General features: G+C 41.4%; 1 protein-coding gene across 7 annotated transcripts in view; it reads right to left on the bottom strand.

Annotated features, from left to right (window-relative positions):
* Positions 1 to 20,356, bottom strand: part of kcnab2a (potassium voltage-gated channel subfamily A regulatory beta subunit 2a) — a 77,430-nt gene that overhangs the window by 39,046 nt on the left and 18,028 nt on the right. For 2 of the 7 annotated variants that reach the window (XM_047582053.1, XM_047582052.1), the window contains 2 exons: positions 10,821 to 10,988; positions 8,680 to 8,721 (listed from right to left, as the gene is read on the bottom strand). In XM_047582053.1, coding sequence (XP_047438009.1) covers positions 8,680 to 8,721; positions 10,821 to 10,897 — 119 coding nt within the window. In that variant the 5' untranslated portion in view covers positions 10,898 to 10,988. Of the gene's footprint in view, positions 1 to 3,545; positions 4,074 to 5,678; positions 5,783 to 8,679; positions 8,722 to 10,820; positions 10,989 to 20,356 lie in introns of those variants that run through there. The other 5 variants (XM_047582054.1, XM_047582050.1, XM_047582056.1 and 2 more) reach the window with 5 other exon arrangements.

The following is a 20,356-nucleotide window of genomic DNA, read 5'->3' as shown; positions in this document are numbered from 1 at the left end:
AGGGGTTAATGAGTGTGTGAGAGGAAGGAAAGAGGGTGATAAAAGAAAAAAGCTAAATAGAAAAAATTCCCTGATGTAACCCTCCCATTTTAAATGGTTTTGGTCACTTCTTTTTAAAGTTTGAGTACGAGGTTATGATCAAAAGACAGTGATACACATTAGATGACTTAACGGTGTAGGAGTGTTCACTGACTGCATTATGGCATTAAGTGCAGTGGGAGGCATTTGGAACATGTGCAGCTGTGTCAGTTTAGCTACTTAAGTGGAACATCAGCGCCACCTAGTGGAGGTTATGCAATACTGATAAATCCTCTCAAAGACAGTGATCACGTGTTTAGTCTAAAAAAAATTTAAAAAGGCATAAAACAGTGGGGGTTGACTGTGGCTCAGTGGATATAGCCAGTTTCTGCCAGTGGGTCGGCCAGTGAGTGGCAGTGGGGTTTGTGTGTACGTATATGTTAATGAGTGGGTCACTGTGTCACTCTGACTGCACAGTGTGTTGAATACAGACGTGGTAGAAAGGTGGTTAAGATGTGAATACAAGACCAATCACCATTTGCTTCATTCAACCAACAGCAGAAAGAAAAGTGTTTCAGGACTTAAATCTAGAAACATGGAAGCAGCAAAATGTTTGTTTGTGGTGTTTTAATACCCACAAAATGACGGATTTAAATGTATTATCTGTGAACTGCATGGAGTAAATATACCGCACAAGTATATGCAAAAATATTAGAGAACTGCACTCCTCAGCTTGTTTAACAAAAGTTGAAACCTCTGCTATGCATTGGATTGTATGTTTTATATGCTGTTTGTTCTATGGAGGAAAAGCTACAAAAAGACTAGATTTTGATTTCTTTTGTTTTTAAAGCTAAAAGGTTTTTGGAAAAAAATAGTTAATAATTTATGTAATTCCAAGGAGTTGCAGCTGTTATGAAATAAAATGGGTCTAAAAACAGGCCTCTGAGCTATAACAACATACTAGATAAGTGGCGCTGACTATGAATGTGTCAAATTTTATGTTTTTCTGCCCTCTAGTGGTCAACGGATGAATAATGCAGAATTTATAAAACTGAAACTGCACATACTATGCATTTAAAAATCACTGGGACCTGAGAGTTAAATTCTGAGACCTGAATGCTTTCCTAGATTTTACTTAGATTTAATAACAATACTTTTTCGTTTCACACTGTGGCTGCTACACATTAACGTTTTTCACAATGCGCAGATACGCTTTACTGTACATCAAAAAAAGGTCATGGTCATCAAACACAGCTTTCCACGTATGAACGGCCAAGTGCAGGTCATTACCATCATGTCCATTAGTGTTAAATCACTCCAGCGATCTATACTCACTCAGTCATCCTCCATATACTTCAGGAGACACAAGGCTTCCTGTCTCGCCTCACTGAGCTCTAGCTGGCTCCTTTACCCACTGCCTGGCCATCAGGACATCAACACTAGGGAAAGTTTTCCGGTGTCCAAATGGCCCTGCTGAGTGGTGGTATTAAGTTTCAGGGGCAATATAATGGAAATACAGTAACCTCTTTCATTAATTTGAAAAGCACTGTATTTACTACAATAATAAAATACTCTTAATCAAAAGCAGAGACGTTTTACTTCTCCGTGTCTGCTGACCATTGCGCTGTCTGTTACATGAAATGAACCCCATGCCTTCCTTAACAGAAATGAGCACCATGAAGGATATCTGTGTGGATAATTACCGAACTATAAAACGACAGTACGCGAGTCAGAGAGTTAAAGACGTTTTAACCTGTATTTGGTGGAAAAGGTGATGTACCTACTAGGAATTGTTAAATGTGAAGTTGGCCCGCCATCCTGACCACACGCCTGAAATAATCATGAGTTTGAGTCAGAGGTTACATGTACTTGCTGGCCCAATTACAGCCGCAATTACAGAATTGCAGGCGATCACAGTACAAGCAGCAGGGGATCCTGGCAGGACATCGTGGAGTTAATACTACTGCAGTAACCAATACCGGTCACTAAACACAACACCGCAAAGAAACCACTTAAATCCCACTGCTGTTCTGACCTACGATCAGTAACAGTTACTGTACTGTGCAGCTTTCTACAAGCAGTAGATGCACCCGACTTCGTCATGGGCCACTGCCTGAGCTTTACACAACCGGGAGGTACTGCAACTACAAGCAAGGTAACATGCCAGGGATGGTGACATACTACACTGCCTGCAGATGAATGTAAAGTGTGGTCACCCCAGACATGGCAACAGCAGCCAGCCATACCTGCGTTCTGGTCACTGGGCAGAGTCAAAAACAACAGCAGCCATGCCCGTGTGTGATGAAAGCTATCCCTGTCCACAACAATAACACACCAGCTTAACTAGCCAACACAACAGATGTTAGGCCTGCTGCCCATCAGTGCAACTGTCCAGAAAATAGCTTGTTTGGTTCCTCCTCATTGTGTTGATCGCACAGCCAAAATGAACACGTTCCACATTTTATGTTCTTTACAACAACAACAACAAAAAAATAAAGAAATACTCCAACATAAAGATTCTTGACCTCCTGCTTTTGAACTATGGCTTGGTTTATCGACACAACAGAAATATATTTTTGACACAGTTTTGACACTAAGCACATTTGGGTTCTGGGCTAAATAAATAAATACATCAATAAATAAATAAAAACAAAGACATGAGCCTTGGTTTTTGCGGCTATTTTGCTATATAAAGGCAATTCTTTGAATTGAAAAGGGGTATTAATAGTGCGGCAGAGCAAAGTTGCAGCTCTATTGTTTTTAGGATTTCTAATGGATGTTTCAACAAGTAAAAAAAAAACTGTTTCTCAGCACTTTCTAACCACCATTTAATGGTTGGCATTGTTAATAATGTGAAAATATTATATATTTTAAATTGCACGTATGATGATGTGGGTTTTCACTTTAATACATTACAAAATACTGAAATAGGCTCAGAAAACAATTACAGTAACATTAAAGGCTAAAAATAAAAGTATTTGGAAACACTTGGATAGTATATATTTACCGGCATGTCCAACCTACTTTCAACAAACATGGCTCCCTCTCAGTTATTGAGAGGGAGGCAACTGATAGGAAAGTGCAATGAAAAGAACAGTCTATCGATGCAATCAAGGGGAAAAGGAAAAGCTAGTCTGAGTGAGAATTTAAGGGGCCAGGTAACTCCTTACGGAGCGGTCTGACCTTCCCATGTAGTTGGGCAAATATGCCAATGACCTAGATGATTAAAATAAATCCTGAGCCCTAGTGCTGTACCTTTGCTTAAGTGCAGTCTGACCAGAGGACAGAGACCAAGAACAGGCAGATAAAGACTAAAAAAACTATTATATATTTGCATATAAGTCAAGTTAAAAAAAAAGTTGTGTTTGGGGCCAACCAAAAACACTTGATCAAACACCTGTTCAGAGACCATCAAGTCTCTGAGCCCTCCAACCACAAAGCTTAGCTCACCTGCCGCTCCTCAGCACCCACACCTGCCTCAGTCGGGGAACCATCTCCATCCCTGTCTAGCTCTGCCTCCCTCTTACCTGTACTTCATGCCTGTCTGATACGACACACACTCCTCCAGGGCCAGGCCATTCATCTTCAGGAAGTCTTCCATGTTCTTAATCTGAGCAGCTATCCTCTGTTCCCGGAGTCTCTGCAGCTCGGCCGGGTCAGTGGGCCTGGCCGGCGGCTGATTCAGCCCCTGGTCCGAGTGGTAGCGGTTGATCCCGCTCCGGATGCTCTCGCTGTATGGCATGGACAACATCTTGCCGCTGCCACTGCTGCTGCTCTTCCGAACACCGCTGCCTGGAGCTGGCGGTTTGGGGATCTGCAGGTTTTCAGGAGGACAGTAACTGGACGTGCGCCTGCCAGGGGCCCCCCTGGGGCCACCAGCGTACCCTCCCGCAAACATGCCCTCCCCTCCTTCTCCTCCTCCTCCTCCTCCTCCTCCTCCTCGTGATGCTGAGGCGACCCGTGCAGAGTATAATAAACTAGTGACACGGACGGAACGAGGAGCCAGCAGGGTACAGCCGCCTCCTTAAATAGCACCTGCTCCCATAAAAAAAAAAAAAAAAACAGCTCTCCTACTTGGGGCAGCGCACGGCCATGCATCCTTGCATCCTGTAATCAGAGTCGCACAACATAGCCCAGCACCACCCTCCCCTGACAGGTACACAATGGCAGGGTTACACTGATAGGGAGCATTCAGGTGACTTGCTGGTGATTAAAGAGCAGGACGGTAGAGGGCACATGCTGTCCACAGCGGGGAGGCATTCAAACATGCACCAAGCAACAGGAGGGGACACATTCCAGGTCTCGCTTCTCATTCTGACTCGTCTAATGAGGAGAGTCCGGACGCAAACTTGATCAGAGTAGCCCACAATCTATTTGGAGTGTATTACAAATGGGTACAACGAGCCCAAGTGGATCAGGACGACAAAAAAAAAAAAAGAAGATCACAACAGGGTCCAAAAAACCCTTCAGACAGCAGCTTATTATGCACCATGGACGCCTGATGTCAGGTTGGCCGTCATTTCGGTTTCAGAAGTAGAGAAGTAGAGCTGTAACTGTAGTTATTGACTGAACTTGCTCCTTCTACTAGAATACACACTTTTCACATTCAAATGTTATTTGATTCCTTCATGATTCAGGCAAAAAAACATTGCGCTGAATTTAATCAACAGAGGGCAGCACGGTATCAAGTCCACTATCACGACGAGCAACTTAATGCCAGGAACCCGCAGCAGATCCACTATCCGTAAAGGCAACAAATCGTTTTAAGACTGTAATATTATACTGATACATAATTGATGCAGAATACTCAACCCCTCTGTATATAATTATGACTGCTATGGGAAAACTAAAAATATATATCATAAATTAGTGAATAAGTGTTTGCATCTTCTGAAAAACAGATTAGAAAAACATGATGTAACCACATTAAACAGTAAGACGTCACCTAAGCCAATCAATCAGACATGATAAAAACAATCTACCTAAAAGCAGTTATGATGACATTTTTATAAAGAAGAAGATAAGATTTTTATTATTATTAAATATACAACTGCAAACTTGCGATTTATCTTAAACTCTGCTTCCTTAATGACAGTACAAGTTTGTCCATTTAGAGGCTTTGCTTCGTAAGCGCCAAGGAAAATATATTCTGCTGCTGGCTTGAAGAGTAACTTAAGGTCCAGACTCTACTAATCATGTAATAGTCGATCAGTCAAATAGAGCACTTCAACAGCACTCTGCCGACATCTGTACAAAGCATCTCAGAGCTACAACGCCACTGATACCAAGCCTCCATTAAAAAACTTTTAAGATTTTAAAACATTATAAACACTAAATCACCCAATAAGTATTTAACATGCAGTACTATAAATAAAACCATTAGCATCTGTTTGAGACTCTGATACACAATGTAAAATGAGTCGTTGATGCTATCGTAATGCAGTCCCTGTTAATTGCAAAAGTTGTTAAACTTTTCCGAAAAGAACCGATTTCCTCACGCATACACAGAAGATATAAATATAGGAGGAGACTTCAGGCTTGGCAGCATGCATCCACACGTCCTCTCCATAGCACACTGTCATCCGCTCACGCACAAATCATACACACAAACAAACACGCTCCCTACGCTGTCGTGAGTGCAAATCTTTCCTCAAACTCACCTGATTTCTTGGAGGTCGGCTCATGAGCGAGGATGTGGGTCGTCAGTCCGCTCTTATAAACACACACTGCAGACAGCGGTGGAGCAGGTCCACCCAAACTGGGAGTGTCTTACAAGGAAATGTCTAAACCAATTAGTGAATAAGAGTGCATCCCTCCCCTCACCACTCGGACCATACTCTATCACCACAACCAAACACCTCACCTCCTCCCCTCCCTGCCAGATCTCATGGAAGAAATCCACTTATGTCGTTTAGTGGCCCGTCGTGTTTCTGCTAACCGCAGCAAATAATATCAGCCCTGAATTATTCACCAAAGCTTTTGTGCTAAAAGCCTCTGATTGTTGTTCCACAGGAAAGAATACTTAGAGATGGACAATAATGAGAGGCTGAGTGTTGTGTGCACATGAAACAGAAAGACACGCACACACACACAGCAGCAAATAGAGACTGTACGCGTAGATACAGAGGACGGAGAGAGAGAAGACACACCGAACATGTTGAAGCAGTCTCTAACCATGAAAGCAACATGAGAACCACACAGTTAAGCCTGCTCACGGCATCTCTCTACATCCAGGCAGCTTCGTGTTCAGGTCAAGGTCAAAATCGGAGCGTGTCATAAAATAATGACATCTTCCACACAGATCTGGAAACTCCCTTTATTCCCTTTACCTCATGGAAGCTCACGATCATGATTCAGTGACTGAAATATTAATAGGTACTTCAAATTCATATATCAGTAGTACTACTATACAAATGTAAATATTATTATTACTATATTATAGGGCTGGGCGATATGGACCAAAACTCATATCCTGATATATGATATATGTCCCAGTTTACATGCAACAGAGAAAATGGAATATATTAACAGGAACATGTCCTTCTCCTCCACACTAGGTGGTGATATTTAAATCTCGTACGTAATGTGCCCAGCCCTCATCCATTACACAAGAGTGACTGATTATTTGGACACAAATCTCAAAAATCTTCAAACCTATCTGCCCTATTGTGGTTTATGCTACCAGCTATTGTAAAATCACTAAAAGGTGACACAAAAAACAAATCGTGTGTTTGGTTTCCTTTAAGTCGCAGCTCAAGGCCTCAAACAGCAAACAAACAATCAGCCACAGTCATGATCAACCGTCTTGAAGATAGCAGAATATATATTATGTGTGGTCATCACCGGTGCCCAATTAAAAACGGCTTACCACCTTAAGAGGGATCTTACAATTACACTTAACTTTGCAATGGCAAACTCTATTCAGTGAATTTTTGTTTTAAATACATTTAAAATAAAAAATGAAAGTACCTTTGAATTGTCTTAAACGTGTGTCACTGTCAGTGAAATGCCAAGTAAAACTAAAGTGTAACTTAAAATATATTTTTCAACAAAAGTCAGTGAATTCAAGAGGTTAATCTGCACCTGCAACATTTGTAAGAAACATTAAATCTATAAAAAGAAAAAGAAATAAATATAGGGATTTGCTTAGGAACTGTTTTTACTTTATCAGTTTCTCCATAATCCATACATCATAGTAGTGACATATATAGGTGAGCACTCAGTCCCTGGAAAACTGTAAAATGGTTTAACAACAGCCATCCCCGGATATACTCAACTAAAAGCATTCTTAGCACAGATCATAAAGGCCGGCAGAAAACGCTTCATCTAGATTCTGACGGTTACACAACTCATGCTGGATAACAACAAAGAAATGCAATTAAACAATAAAAACAATAACAGTCACGCAGAAGTAATTCCAGACCAGACACAGGATATCTAGATCGTCTTCCTTAATTGTCATTCAAATTAATTAATATCAAACATCTGTGTCTGCTAGAATTGTATGAGCATCTCTCATCATTACTTCTGCTCTGGCTCAGCACCCGAGTCGTGTTCACAGCTGTGCGCTGGTTTATATCAGCTGATTAAATGCACAGGATACAGTGTAATGAGCTAATAATGACAAAGCAGTACTTAGATTCCACTGTAATGAGAATACATTGGCGCACCAGTACAGGTTGCATTAGCCATCGTGGCTCCTGTTAGAGCCTGTGTGTTACAATGTTGACCGAAAAGAAGAAGTCTTCAACCCGTTCGGCCGTCAGTGTGACGGACAGACAAAGACGGGGGTCTCAATCGATCCCCCTCCACACAGACCAGGGGAGCAGCCGGTGGGACGGTTTGCGTTAAAAGGACAGAAATGTGCCAGGCGCCAAGATAAAAATCCGATAGTGAGCTCATTACAAGCACATCCACGCAGTAAGGGGTTTTATAACTGCATCAGCAGAATAAGGCTTGATATTCGTCCATAAAATATGATCCTACTCTAAAGCAGCTGAAACACCGAGCATCTAAAAGCTCACTGCGAGAGGAGCGAGCACCAGATACTCTACAAGAGCCTGTTCTCAGCCCCAACACTGATCAAAACGCACTCTCTGGTTTTCTGACCAAGACAGATCAGATTCAACTCCCGAGAGTTCAATAAGGAGCAGTTTAATATAGAAATGATGAATAAAGGAAACGACTATCTGCTTAGTTATGCCAAAAACTGTCTCAGAAGCAGTTCAGTTTTTAAAAAAAGTGTCTCGATCGCATGTCAAAGTTTGACAAGTACAACAGTGGTCGTCTCGTGTATCACTGCTAGAAAAAAAAGAAAAAGGAAAAAAAGACATTTCAACTCCGACAGTTATTGTTGATTCAAAGGTTTTGTGAGGCAACCTTGCAACAAAATCCATCCTCACCCCTATCAGGTTCAAGCTGGATAGTGCACTGCCAGCTAAACAGTAGATGATAAGTGTTATCTCTGCTGCAGTGGATGGACACATGGTTTTAAATGACAGAACAGTAAGACACTACAGCAAGGTTATCATACTTAAACCAAATTAAAATTAAACACAAAATACAAACACATACAAGAACACACACTTTACAACAGACACAACGCACAGAAAAGAAAATGAACCAGTTCTGCAACTGTCGGATACAGAGACAGACAGGTACCTGTAGAACTGCAGCTGTCGTTTGGGGCTCCCATAACGAGCGCTGAAGGCAACAAGGAAGAGGAGGAAAAAGAAACTTTTGGTTAATTATAGTAGGAAAGGAAAAACGTTAGTAGTAGCGAAAAGTTTAATACAGACACAGAGAAGAAGACTGAAAGCTGAATGGAAAGCACAGAGCAAAACGTAGAAGAGTGACACAGGGGGAAACAGGAGATTCTGCATTAGACGTGAAACACGCACGTCGTTTTTAACAAAGCTGCGTTCTTTCAATATGTTTGATGGATAAAGTAATGAATGCTGACAGGTCAGACTTGTATAGTCACTGTATAACCTTCACTAGAAGAGCCATCGTCCTTCAAGGTACTTTTTATACTCATGACAAATCTAATTCATAACAAACTGAATACAGATAAAATGCAAGTTCTTAACAATTTAACAAATTTATAAGCAGTTTATAAAAATACTATAAGAGGCTTTATGGACTTTTTAGTCCCAGCCCATAAAGCACAGACAAGTAAAACAGCAAGTTATGTGTGGTCTTTCATAGAAATGGTGCCAGTCTCTCCATAAACAATAATAAACAGAGTGTTTATTGAACTTTCAAACTAATCAGGACCCATAGAAATTAAGTACAGTGTTATGGACAAAAAAATATTATTTATTTTGGACAAAAGTTGTTTTCTGTGGTTTTCTTTTATAACGGTATGTCTTCATTCTCTTCATCTCACAATATTGCCTCATATTAATCTGCCTGAACAAGTCCAGTTTGAAGAAGCAGTGCCACTATTTGAGGAAACAGAGTACCACATCAGCTGGTAGTGTGCATGAGTGGTTCTGGAGAAGGCTGCAAGCTCGTCCAAGCTGGTCCAATCCAAAAACGCACGGTTTGTACAGGCTCTGCACTAGTAAACCTACAGTTACACACTCAGCCTTCACCTCAAACACAATCCTTCTTTGTTAGGAGAGGAACTTTAGCATTCACTGCCCATTCCTGTTTTGTTTTGTATGGAGTGGTGCTCTTACATAAGTAGTAAGTACTAAGTACTTTCAAAAGACAAAGTTATTGTATGTTGTTGTTGTGCAGCAAAATATACCTCATTACAAACTAGATAGCTGCAGGAGCTTATAGCGTTTGTGCTATAGCAAAAGAATAAAATGTAACAAATGTGCATTTTTTAAATGAATTAAACCAAGACAATGTAAACTAACAAGAGCTAAACAAAGACTAACAACACAATCACTATTTATTAAACAGAATATGATATTACAAAACTTACTATCGACATCTGATTAGCACAACAAGGGCACTAACTTTACATCTGTCATCACAAAGGACATTTTACGGCTTTAGTGTTGACTAATACAGTGGAGAAGTAAGTAGCTCGAATGAATATGAATTGTTAAGATGCTCAAAGGAGATATACTTTGGTTTATTAAATCTCACTGCCACAAACTGTCCTCCCACCCACTTGCATTGTTACATTACTTAAGTATATAAAAGATAAGAGTCCAGTAGTTGCCCTTTAATCACAGTGATGCATCACAAAACATTTCAGCTGACAGCTACTGCATTTCATATGTCCATAATGAAGGTAATATGAAACACAGTCATAGCGCTGACTAAGGAAAAGACAGGAACTGAAGCCTTTTAGTGATCGAGGTCGTCGAGTGTCTGCCGCCACCTGCTGGTGAAGCATGAGGGTGCAGGATGATCTGTACTAATTGTGTGTGGCTGTTTATGCTGCTGTCTCCACAGTAAGTAAACAAATACAATATCAAGACAAGATTAAAAACACCACGGTATGTCTGAATGTAAGTCTGTATTTCACAGTTAAGGGACATAGTGAGTGTATGTGCTTGTCAGGTGTTGTAGATCCTCTTGGTTGCACGTCAATAAATATTTGTGTTGGTTTTGTCGTGTGAACATTCAGGATGTTTTTGCTTTGTTTCTAGCCTTCTGATAGTTGACCTCACACTGATTGAAACCACAGTAATCACATCAGAGTGAAGCCAACTTAAGTCACCTCCAAGTTCTAGCTTAGTAAACAGCTGGCAAAGCAGTTTTTGCAGTTTAAAAGACACAGTATTACAGGAATGTGTTTGTTTCTGCGTGCGTATGTACTATGCAATCCATCATCTCACCTGTAGATCATGCCAGGTGAGCCAGTGGGTCGGAGGGAGAGGCGAGCGGGGGAGTCTGTGGTAGATTCAGGATACATGGAGGCAGGAGGGAGGGGATGTGGCCAGCCTGCCGGGGGTGGACGTCTTTCAGAGGGACCACAGCGTTCAGTCTATCACTGCTCAGGGCCTCTGGAAGAGAGAGAGAGCACATCTGAGTTAGTGAATTTTTATCAGGTGTTTATTTCGATTTGTGTTCTCACATCAACTGACTGGATTCATCTCATTACTGGCCACAGCGGCCACAGGCATCGTAGCTTGACTCAAGCAAAGTTGATAATGATCCTCGATAAAGTCCCGAGCATGAAATGATAATTAAACAACACGCACATAGTTCACAATGATCCTGTCGAGACAGTGCCAAAGAGCCATTCAGCTGAGCGGTGGAACTGGTTGGAGTAGGCGTGTTAAAATAAGTACTTAGTCCCAGTCCTTATGTAACCGCACAGGGGAATAAAGCAGCATTGCAGATCACCAAAAGATCATATAAATGTGTCATTTGTGAGTTTAACCTTTGTCATGATTTTGGTTTGCTTGCAATCTGGAAACCCAAATACAAAACGATATTGATTGACTGATTCAGTTCCGCTCCCATAGTGAACGCTACAGAACTTATTTTATACCTCGCTCTATCCAGCTGTATAACACCTCACCTTTTTGTAACAATTAAGCTACTGTGACCAAGTCATTTCCCTTGTGGATCATTAAAGTCTTAGTCCAAGTCTAAAACTAAGTCTCAGTAAATCATGAACCTGAATTTTTCATAAGGCTGCTACAAACTTGCACCACTAGATGGAGTCATGTCCTCACACTCTAGGGACACGAGCTGAATAAATAAACCATCGAGCGAATTTAACCCCTACTCTCTAGTTTCCCACCATTTGAACAGAGTCATTTATATTATGGTTACCAATTTAAAATAATAACCTCCTGACACAGGAGGATTATTACATTAAAACTGCAAGGCAGTAAAAAAATAACAAGCAGCAACACATAAAAGACCTCAATCTTTCTTACTTTACTAAGTATGACTGTGCTGTGCATTTGTGCACTCACCACTCAAACCGCAGCTGATCTACTGCTAAGAGTGACTTGATTCTATGAATAATTCAAAGAATGTGTGCCCAAGAAAGAGGCCATTGCTGTAAAGAGGTCTATAACAAGAGAGCTGGGTGAAGGGTGGGCTGTGTGGTTAGGTATACACAGAGGCCATTAACACACACACACACAAAAAAATGTATCTGAACATTTCAAGTAAAACACAGTAGCCTGTGAGAGAGCAGAGCAGCACTGCTGATGTTTAAGCGCCGTTTATTGCAGTGGATAACAAAATGAAAAAAGCAGCAGAGCAGTATCTATGTCCCTGTGATAAAGGCGTCAGTCAAGCACCTTATTTCACCAGTGGCTGCACTCACGTGAGTCATGTCTAGTAACCAACATCGTAATGATAACGTGAAGGTGACTTTCTCCTCTCATCTATTTCCCAGGCAGCGAATACGTGCCCCGTGTTCCCAAGGACACGTTTATCGTTCCCTGCACACTCATTTCAATCACGCCACAAAGGATCACAGGTTATCCCTGCTGTTAGATGATGATTGTGGCACGACCCTGATGGACAAAAGGCTTTGCGGTAAATTTACTACACAGCACAGCCCAGCACAGCACGGTCCACGTGGACCATCTGTCACAGATGTGGGTCTGAGTGCACTGTGGTTTGGGTGGGGGACAATAAAAACACACTGATCCAGACTGACTGAAACTGATGATAACTGATAAAAGAAATTAATAATAATAAATAATTATTTTGAATAAACTTTAACCCAGAGGCAGGTTAATTTACTTCCCTCCTCAGTCATTAAGGACAAAAATGGCCATGATGGTACATGAGCATTAATGAACTGTAACTGGAAAAACCAACCCAGGGGCTTAGCTACATTCAGAATGAGCTGGCTGGCTGATTCACCATACAGTGACCCAATACCACCGGACAGGGCGGTCGAGCAAAATATGATGTGTGAGTTAATGCTTTATACAGAAACTTAAGCGTCTGGATAAACTCACAGTCGAGCTGTAATTGACTGAAGTGCCGAAAAGGAAATGAAACTTTCACTGAACCAGAACTTTAATAACAAATCAACTATTAAACACAGTTACGGTTAAAGAGCGAAGGAGTTAAAGAGATTTAACAGAGTCGATTTATTCGGAAGGTTTGATAAATCACATTATATTAAACTACATGAAGCAAGTACCAGCCCCATTACACCACAAAACCAAAATCTACAGTCGAGTGAAACCAGGACAGTATAATTAATACATGGAAGCAAAGCTTAAGAAAAACAGGCTTCAGTGCTATTGTAACCTATTTAGACACATCGCAGCACACTTAAGTCTGTGGAGATGTGGCTGTAGCACATTGTAGAGCAATGCACCAATCTCACAGAGATGCCTGTAGTGAGCTGCAGTTGGAGAGGATGCTGCTGCTGACTGCAGCAATGCGGTACAGACTCATCCCGGCCCAAGTTAGAGGGCTCAGATTTACTGCACTAATGGGCCACGGTGCACTTTGCAGATTAAAACTGCAGACAGAGAAGGAAGAGAAAGACGGAAAGGAGAAGTCACTGTTGGACGATAATTGTCCTGATATAAAAACAACCAAGATGAGGTAAAAGGAAAAGAAACGTTTTACACAGTAGTGCTGTGCAAACTAAAAGTCTAAGAGGTATTTAGTCCTCTCTTCTAACTTCATACTCTTATCTGCTCCTTGTATTTTGGTTTGTTTTTATTTTAACTAGGTGAAACTATCTTTTGCCAGATACAAAGGAATCAATCAACCTCAAGGTTTGTTTTTTTGTTTGTTTATTTTTTTAGGTACCATGTAGTGAGTAGCAACACACCCACATCATCTCTGCAGAGGATGTCTGCACAGCCTCAATCATGTGAGACATGTGTTACAGTCCAGTGTTCCAGTGTTGCTGATATTAGGTAATAATGTAAGTAAGTAATAAGTATAAATTCAACTGTCAAATATTGATATCAGCCTTCAACTTAAAAAGCCACTTAGTTACACCGACTGACACACTGACTTATTTCATTACAGATGGAAAAGATTGTGGTCAAACACTAGACGGAACGGAAGAAATTGTGCCGATCATGACATCCCTCTTCATAGCCTCTCTTAGGTTTGTCTCATACACCTCAGTGTTTTCTAAACAAAATGCAAAATTGAGTCACAAAAAGGCAGCTCTTCATGCTTTCCAACCATAAATCCACCTACACCCAGCCTGAGTGAATTCCCTCTTGAGACAGGGCTTACGTGAGCGAGGCGAGCAGGCAGGCAGGCATTGCTGGCCTTGAAAGCACAGCTCCGTGTTGTGTAGTATATTGGCAGCTGCAGGAAACACACACAGACCCGAGCAGATGGCTGCGGAAGAGGGAGACAGGCTAACAGACGAGAACGGCCGGGGATATCCTACACGGGAGTTCAGTCAGGCAGAGAAACAAAAGTTAAGTTACCCTCGTTCTCCGTCAGCCCACAAAGAAGACTCAGACGGAATCTCCTTCTTCTTCAGTGACATTCAAAGGATGAAACCCAAACCCGTAACGATGTGAACCCATGTGAGCACATCTTCTTTACTCTCGTCATCAGACGGACAGTTTGTGATTTTATAAATGGCCTCGTCTCTGTTAAGCTGTGGAGGGCCCTTGATTACAGAAACGGCGCAGGTCACTGGCTGCCAACTGAGAAAAAAGCGAACAGCAATTTGCATAAATAGCCTATTTATACAGCAAACGTCTGCTACAAATCCTCCTCCCTCCAGTTAAAAGATGTCAAAAGCGCAACTGAGAGCTCTGCTGTCAGGAACCATTACATTGTGGGACAGCTGTTGTACACACACAGAGGTTTGCCACATAGTGTACTATGGTCCAACTTTAAGCCATGCCCATCATAAGGCGACATACATTAAAGTTCATCTGCAAATGTCCACCGCAGGGCATCGTGCACTGAAGTTATAATCCTTAAAAATTAAATTCCCTCAAACCTTTTGAGAAAAACATTCATATTGCTTGCATTATTTTCATGTCTTGCCATGTACTGCAGTAGTTCTGCTACACGTGGGTTATTAACTGCAGAAAACACTGTGTTCAAGCAGAGGACATATGTATGTGTTAGACACAAACCAACCCAAGCTATCGTGTTAAAACTAGCACAGAAATCAATGGTAAACACTAAGGCAAAACAAGATTAAGAGTTATGCTGTGCTTTTAAGCATGTACAAGCCATAAAGTATCCCCACGAAATCTAGTAAGCATCTCCCACTACCTGGTCATTACAGCGTGAGATGTGTGGTCCAGGGTCACCTGTATCACTGACAGCATGAAGATGAATCAGCACTCTGTATATACCTGCTCAACATCTCCTTTATGCCCTTGTGCTGACTTACTAAGAATTTTTGATATTAAAATATAGCTCCTACAGAAATAGCATTCACTGCAAACACAAGTCAGGTGCAAAGACGCTCTGTAAGCGTGAAAAGAATGAGGCGATGGCCAGAGAGCTCGACGGTAAATGGGTTCTCCAGCTAACATGGGCCTGCGATGCTAAAACGAAGCATTTGTTGGCACTGCAGGGAGAGAACACGCTGCAGTGAACCAGGAGCACGAAGCAGCACACTGCAGCAGAAATATGAAACCATCTTCCTCTTGTTCTGGGTCCAACCGAGCACTCTCTCTGCTAGTCAAAGACAAATAAAAACCAAAATCAGACCTGGAACAAGAGATGTGATTTTCCATAGTGGTTCTGGTCGGGTGGCAGAATCACATGCCAGCACTTGGAATCTGGTACAGGAACTTAATGTTCATAACTGGACTAAGACAGAAAAAGTTGAGGTCAAATCACAGTCCCACCGACCTCTATAATGTATACATGAACCTACACAGGCTGCACCGGCATACCGCACATCCTGAAATACAATATTAACAAAACATCTCAGTTACCTACCAAGTTGTTTATATACACATCTCGTTTTTCTGTGCTTCATATCATCCTTCTGCAGTCTGTCCTGTTGTTTTATTTTTTTCTATCCTAGGTCAAGTAATACATATCAGAGCTCTCTGCATCACTGCACATGTAATGACACATGGGCATATGCTGTACAGAGGAGTTCAATATTTAGTTCTGCATAGGTGAGCATAACGCATTAAGTTCAGGAAAAAAAAAAAAACAGAGCTTGAAAGAGGGACACAGCGGCGATGGTGATCACAACTAAACTGGTGTGTGAATAGCACATACCAGCATCTTTATGCAATATGCAACCACAGTCTTTCGTTTTGTGCACATGCAGCTTGGTGTTTTGCTGATGCACTTCATCAGTTTTGTCCAAACAGAGTTTAATGTTTGTTTAACTGTGGATGGAGCTGTGGGCCACGATTAGTCTGAACGGAAAATCAAAAAAATATATATATATATATATATAAAAATCTAGTGACACTTTGGTAATGTCTTACTGCAATAACCTTTGAAAAAAAATAAGGAGGAGGATACGATGTCTGTGGAACAATAAATATCTATCTACACTATAGTCTGTGGTGGTATTTAAGTTCTCTGCTGGATTCAGCTTAGGTGCACTTGGCTAAGGATTCACTGGAGCCTGTGCAGATGGCAAAGAGCCGCTGCAGCAGATAAGAGTTGTTCAATACTAATAGATTTTGCTAGCTGGTTTTCTACTTATACAGTTACAGTGATCATTTAAATACGTTGTTTATCCCTGTACTGGGCCTGATGTCTCTACATATATACTGATCAGACATAACGTTATGACCACCTTCCTAATATCGTGTAGGTCTCCTTTGTGCCTCCTAAACAGCTGTGAGTCATCAGAAAATAGACAGGTCCTTGTGATGGTGTCCTGTGGTGTCTGGTAACAGAACGTTGTTAGTAGGAGGCCTTTAGGTCATATGGGTTGAGGGGAGGGTCCTCTGTCAATCATCCCACAGATACTTGATCAGTGAGATCTAGTGAATTTAGAGGCCAAGTCAACACCTGTGCTGTTCTTTGTGTTTGTTTAGTTGTTCCTGAACCATTTGTGTGTGTGTGCATGTGTCAGGCTGCATCCTGCTGGGGAGGGCTGCTGCCAGGATAGTAGTGTCATTGCTATGGGGTGGGGGTGTCTGCTCTGGTCTAGGTGGGTGGTACATGTCTTAGTAACATCAGCGTTTTCTGTTTTCCAGCCACACAATATTCAATCTTCTCCCCTGGGGGGGCGACCATGCCACTCTGAGGGATGCTTTTTCTAACTGACAGGGAAAACAGAGCGAATATCATCCAGAGTTTCAAATCAAATCTGGCACAAATGCAGCAAGTGGCTGGCGGTCGTTTGAACAGACTCTGAGTGGCCCCAAGAGAAGCAGCCTGCAGTGACTAGCAAGCAACACACATACACGTTCTGGGTAGTAGGGGAGAGGAAAAAATAAATAAATTAAATAAAAAACAATGCCTGATTATAACAAATGGTAAAAATATGTGGAGGAGAGCGCAGAAGAGAAAACTTCAGTTGAGTAGACATTGCAGGGAAAAGCTGAGTAGGCACTAGACAACAGGCTTGTTCAGGGACGGCATGTGCTGCAAAACAGCAGGCGTATAACACCTCCTTACACTGTGGCCTATCGCCATATCAGACCTTCGCCTTCACTTACTTCCTGCATGTCTTGTGGCGATGCTTTTCACTTGACTAGCTATAGGCAAGACTTTCACAAATTAAACAAGGCAAATATTGAAACATTTAATAAAATGAAAACTTTGGCCCAGGCAGACCGGCTTTACGCGGTGATGAATAGAAGAGTAACAACGATTGTGTCGTGGGTCAGTCAACACAATATAATTGTTCAGGGTGATATAGTGATATTGCTGGTTAAATAGGAACATTTGAATAGATACACAGAGCTGCATGTTCCTCCTAACTGTTCAATCTTGGGTGAATCAGCATCAGCTACATTTTCACAGAAGTACTGCAGACTGATGTACGCGATCATGAACCGATACCAAAAAAATCAGAATCAGTGTGAAACTCAAAGTAACTACCACTGAGCTACAATATAGTGTGACTAGCTGTAGGACACTAAAGCAAAGACCAATTTTGTGGCCTTCAACTAAAATAAAGTACAAACAAAGACAGAGACATGTTTTCCTATTCCTCTGAGTCACTGTGAACGGTCCAGAGTCATTGACGAACTGAGAAGCTGTAGAGGGGGGTGGTATTTCTGTACTTGTATCTGCACCAACTTTAATATCGAACTGCTGTAAATGTGCTTTCACACTTTGCATTTCCAGTCCTGTTATGGTGTTGGTATGACTGAGCACTATAGAGGAAGGAACTAAACACTCGCCCCAAGTGTGATACAGACAATCTTCTGTTCCCCTTTATGAAGCACACAACACTGAAAGCAAGCTGGTGCTTAACTTTTAAATTTTTAAAATAGCTGGTTGTAAGTTCTCTTTGTGGATTAGAGGTTTAAGATACTGACTGCACCAAGTATGGTTCAAGTCTGGTCATACTAATGGGTTTATTAAATAAACAGGAAAAAAATGGAGCAAATCTCAATACATAGGAAAGAAAAACATTATTGTCCATTCTAAACACTATTCTTTTCATTATTTTTACCATTATTTAACTTCAATCTATTGTTAACCAACCTATTTCTCCTAGTTAGAAATGCTCTCTTGGGGGTCACATGCTGCTGACAATTAGTCAAGCACAGAGCTGTTGGATATATCAAGTGTCATTTCATCTTGGATCAGAAAATACATTTTACCTTCTCAGCAGTTTGATGCATGCAGTGCAAGTTCACATTTGTGCATGTTTCTAAGGAATTCCCTAAAGGCTCTTGAGACATTGATTGCGTTCACCAGAACGGGATGGGTCTGGTGCCATAGCAACCTTTGACAACAAAAGTGATTGCAGTTCCTCCTTGAGTGCAGGAAAATTATTATTCCAAAACTGAGAAAAATACAGAATACCTCCTACAAGGGCCGTCACCGATGCAGATTTCGAAAAATCTGGGATTTAACTAAAACACAGACATAATAACAAGACAGTTATTTGGGAAATAAATAAAACTCCAGTGAGCGTTAATATGCTTACTGTACTACAGCATCCCCTACATGTACTGTACTGAGGCATGGTGACAAACTGGCAAATTACACTTTATAACCTCCCACTCACTAACACAGTCCATGCTACTTTGCCCACTCACTGTGGTAATATTGACAAGATGACCAATATGCTCAGTCACATACAGATCTTATGTGACAAAGAGCATACAAACTCAGAATTAATTGGGTTTCCTCTGTATGGATTACAACCTGGCATTGGATTCGAGGGAATAATGGTAGAAAATCTGCCCGTGCTGAGGGACTTTTCTAATTAGCCTCACTTAGCTCCCACATATACTGTGAAATGTTTAAATATTTGTCAGATAACATCAGATTTCCTCAGGAAATGAGAACCAACTGCTTCCTATCCAATGAAGATTAGGATTTCCAAACAAATATATTTTCAACAAACAGACTCATTTCCAACAATGGGTTCAACCCTGGGTCCTGTGCTACTTGAGAAATAAAGCCATTTAAAATCATTGCCGCTGGATTTTGATGTCTTCCTATCATGGTGACAGTCTGTACAAACACAGTCCCTGTATAAGGATACAGCACGCTCAATATTACAGACTCGTGAGTTGGTGTTTGATAAATCTCTAATGTCAGGGAAAAAGCATTTTAAAACGTAAACAGCAGAAAGATATCCCAATAGACACATGCAAAAGAAACAGTTGGCGGACACACGCATTCAAGACTGTTCGAGTCCAGCTGGGCTCCATGCTGTGTCCCTGAAATAGCAGTGAAAGCCTGAATATTAGTGGAACACAGACAATCTGCCTGTCTGACATAATATTTATGATTCAAACTGGCTTTAAATGCCAGCTGAGGGAGGTCGCAGCCCTTACGGTGGTTATCAGCTGTGAGAGAGATTCAGTTTACAGATAAAATCTGGCTGCATACAAGCATGAAGAGCATAGGCTGCCATCCCTCTGATCACACACACGGACGACTTGGCAGGTTCAGACCCACACAACACCTTGGTAGCTGCTCTTTTACAATAAAACACTGCTCCTTACAGTGCATCTAAAGAGGGACTATCATTCACTTTGGGATTGTAGCTTTTGTTCTCCGGAGGGTACTGCGACTAATTGCTTAATTAAGTCACTCAACATGCAGAATAACTGGGGGGATTTTTTTGAACACAAAACTCGCGTTGCTCAAACAGCTGGTTACCGGTTTGTTTTTCTATGCATTATGGAGGCGGAGAATTGCTTTCAAACTTGGTACCAACATAGAAGCTGAAGTGTGGCGAGCCAATACAATGGGTTGAAAGTAGGACGGCCTTAATGGTTAAATGCAAGTGCCCACACAATGACTGCACAGTAGTGTATGGATCCATCTAACCATG

This window comes from Mugil cephalus, chromosome 4 (genome assembly GCF_022458985.1).
Source record: "Mugil cephalus isolate CIBA_MC_2020 chromosome 4, CIBA_Mcephalus_1.1, whole genome shotgun sequence".
Lineage (NCBI taxonomy): Eukaryota > Metazoa > Chordata > Actinopteri > Mugiliformes > Mugilidae > Mugil > Mugil cephalus.
Note: the sequence above shows the minus strand (reverse complement) of the source record. Positions and strands in the feature narration are given on the sequence as shown.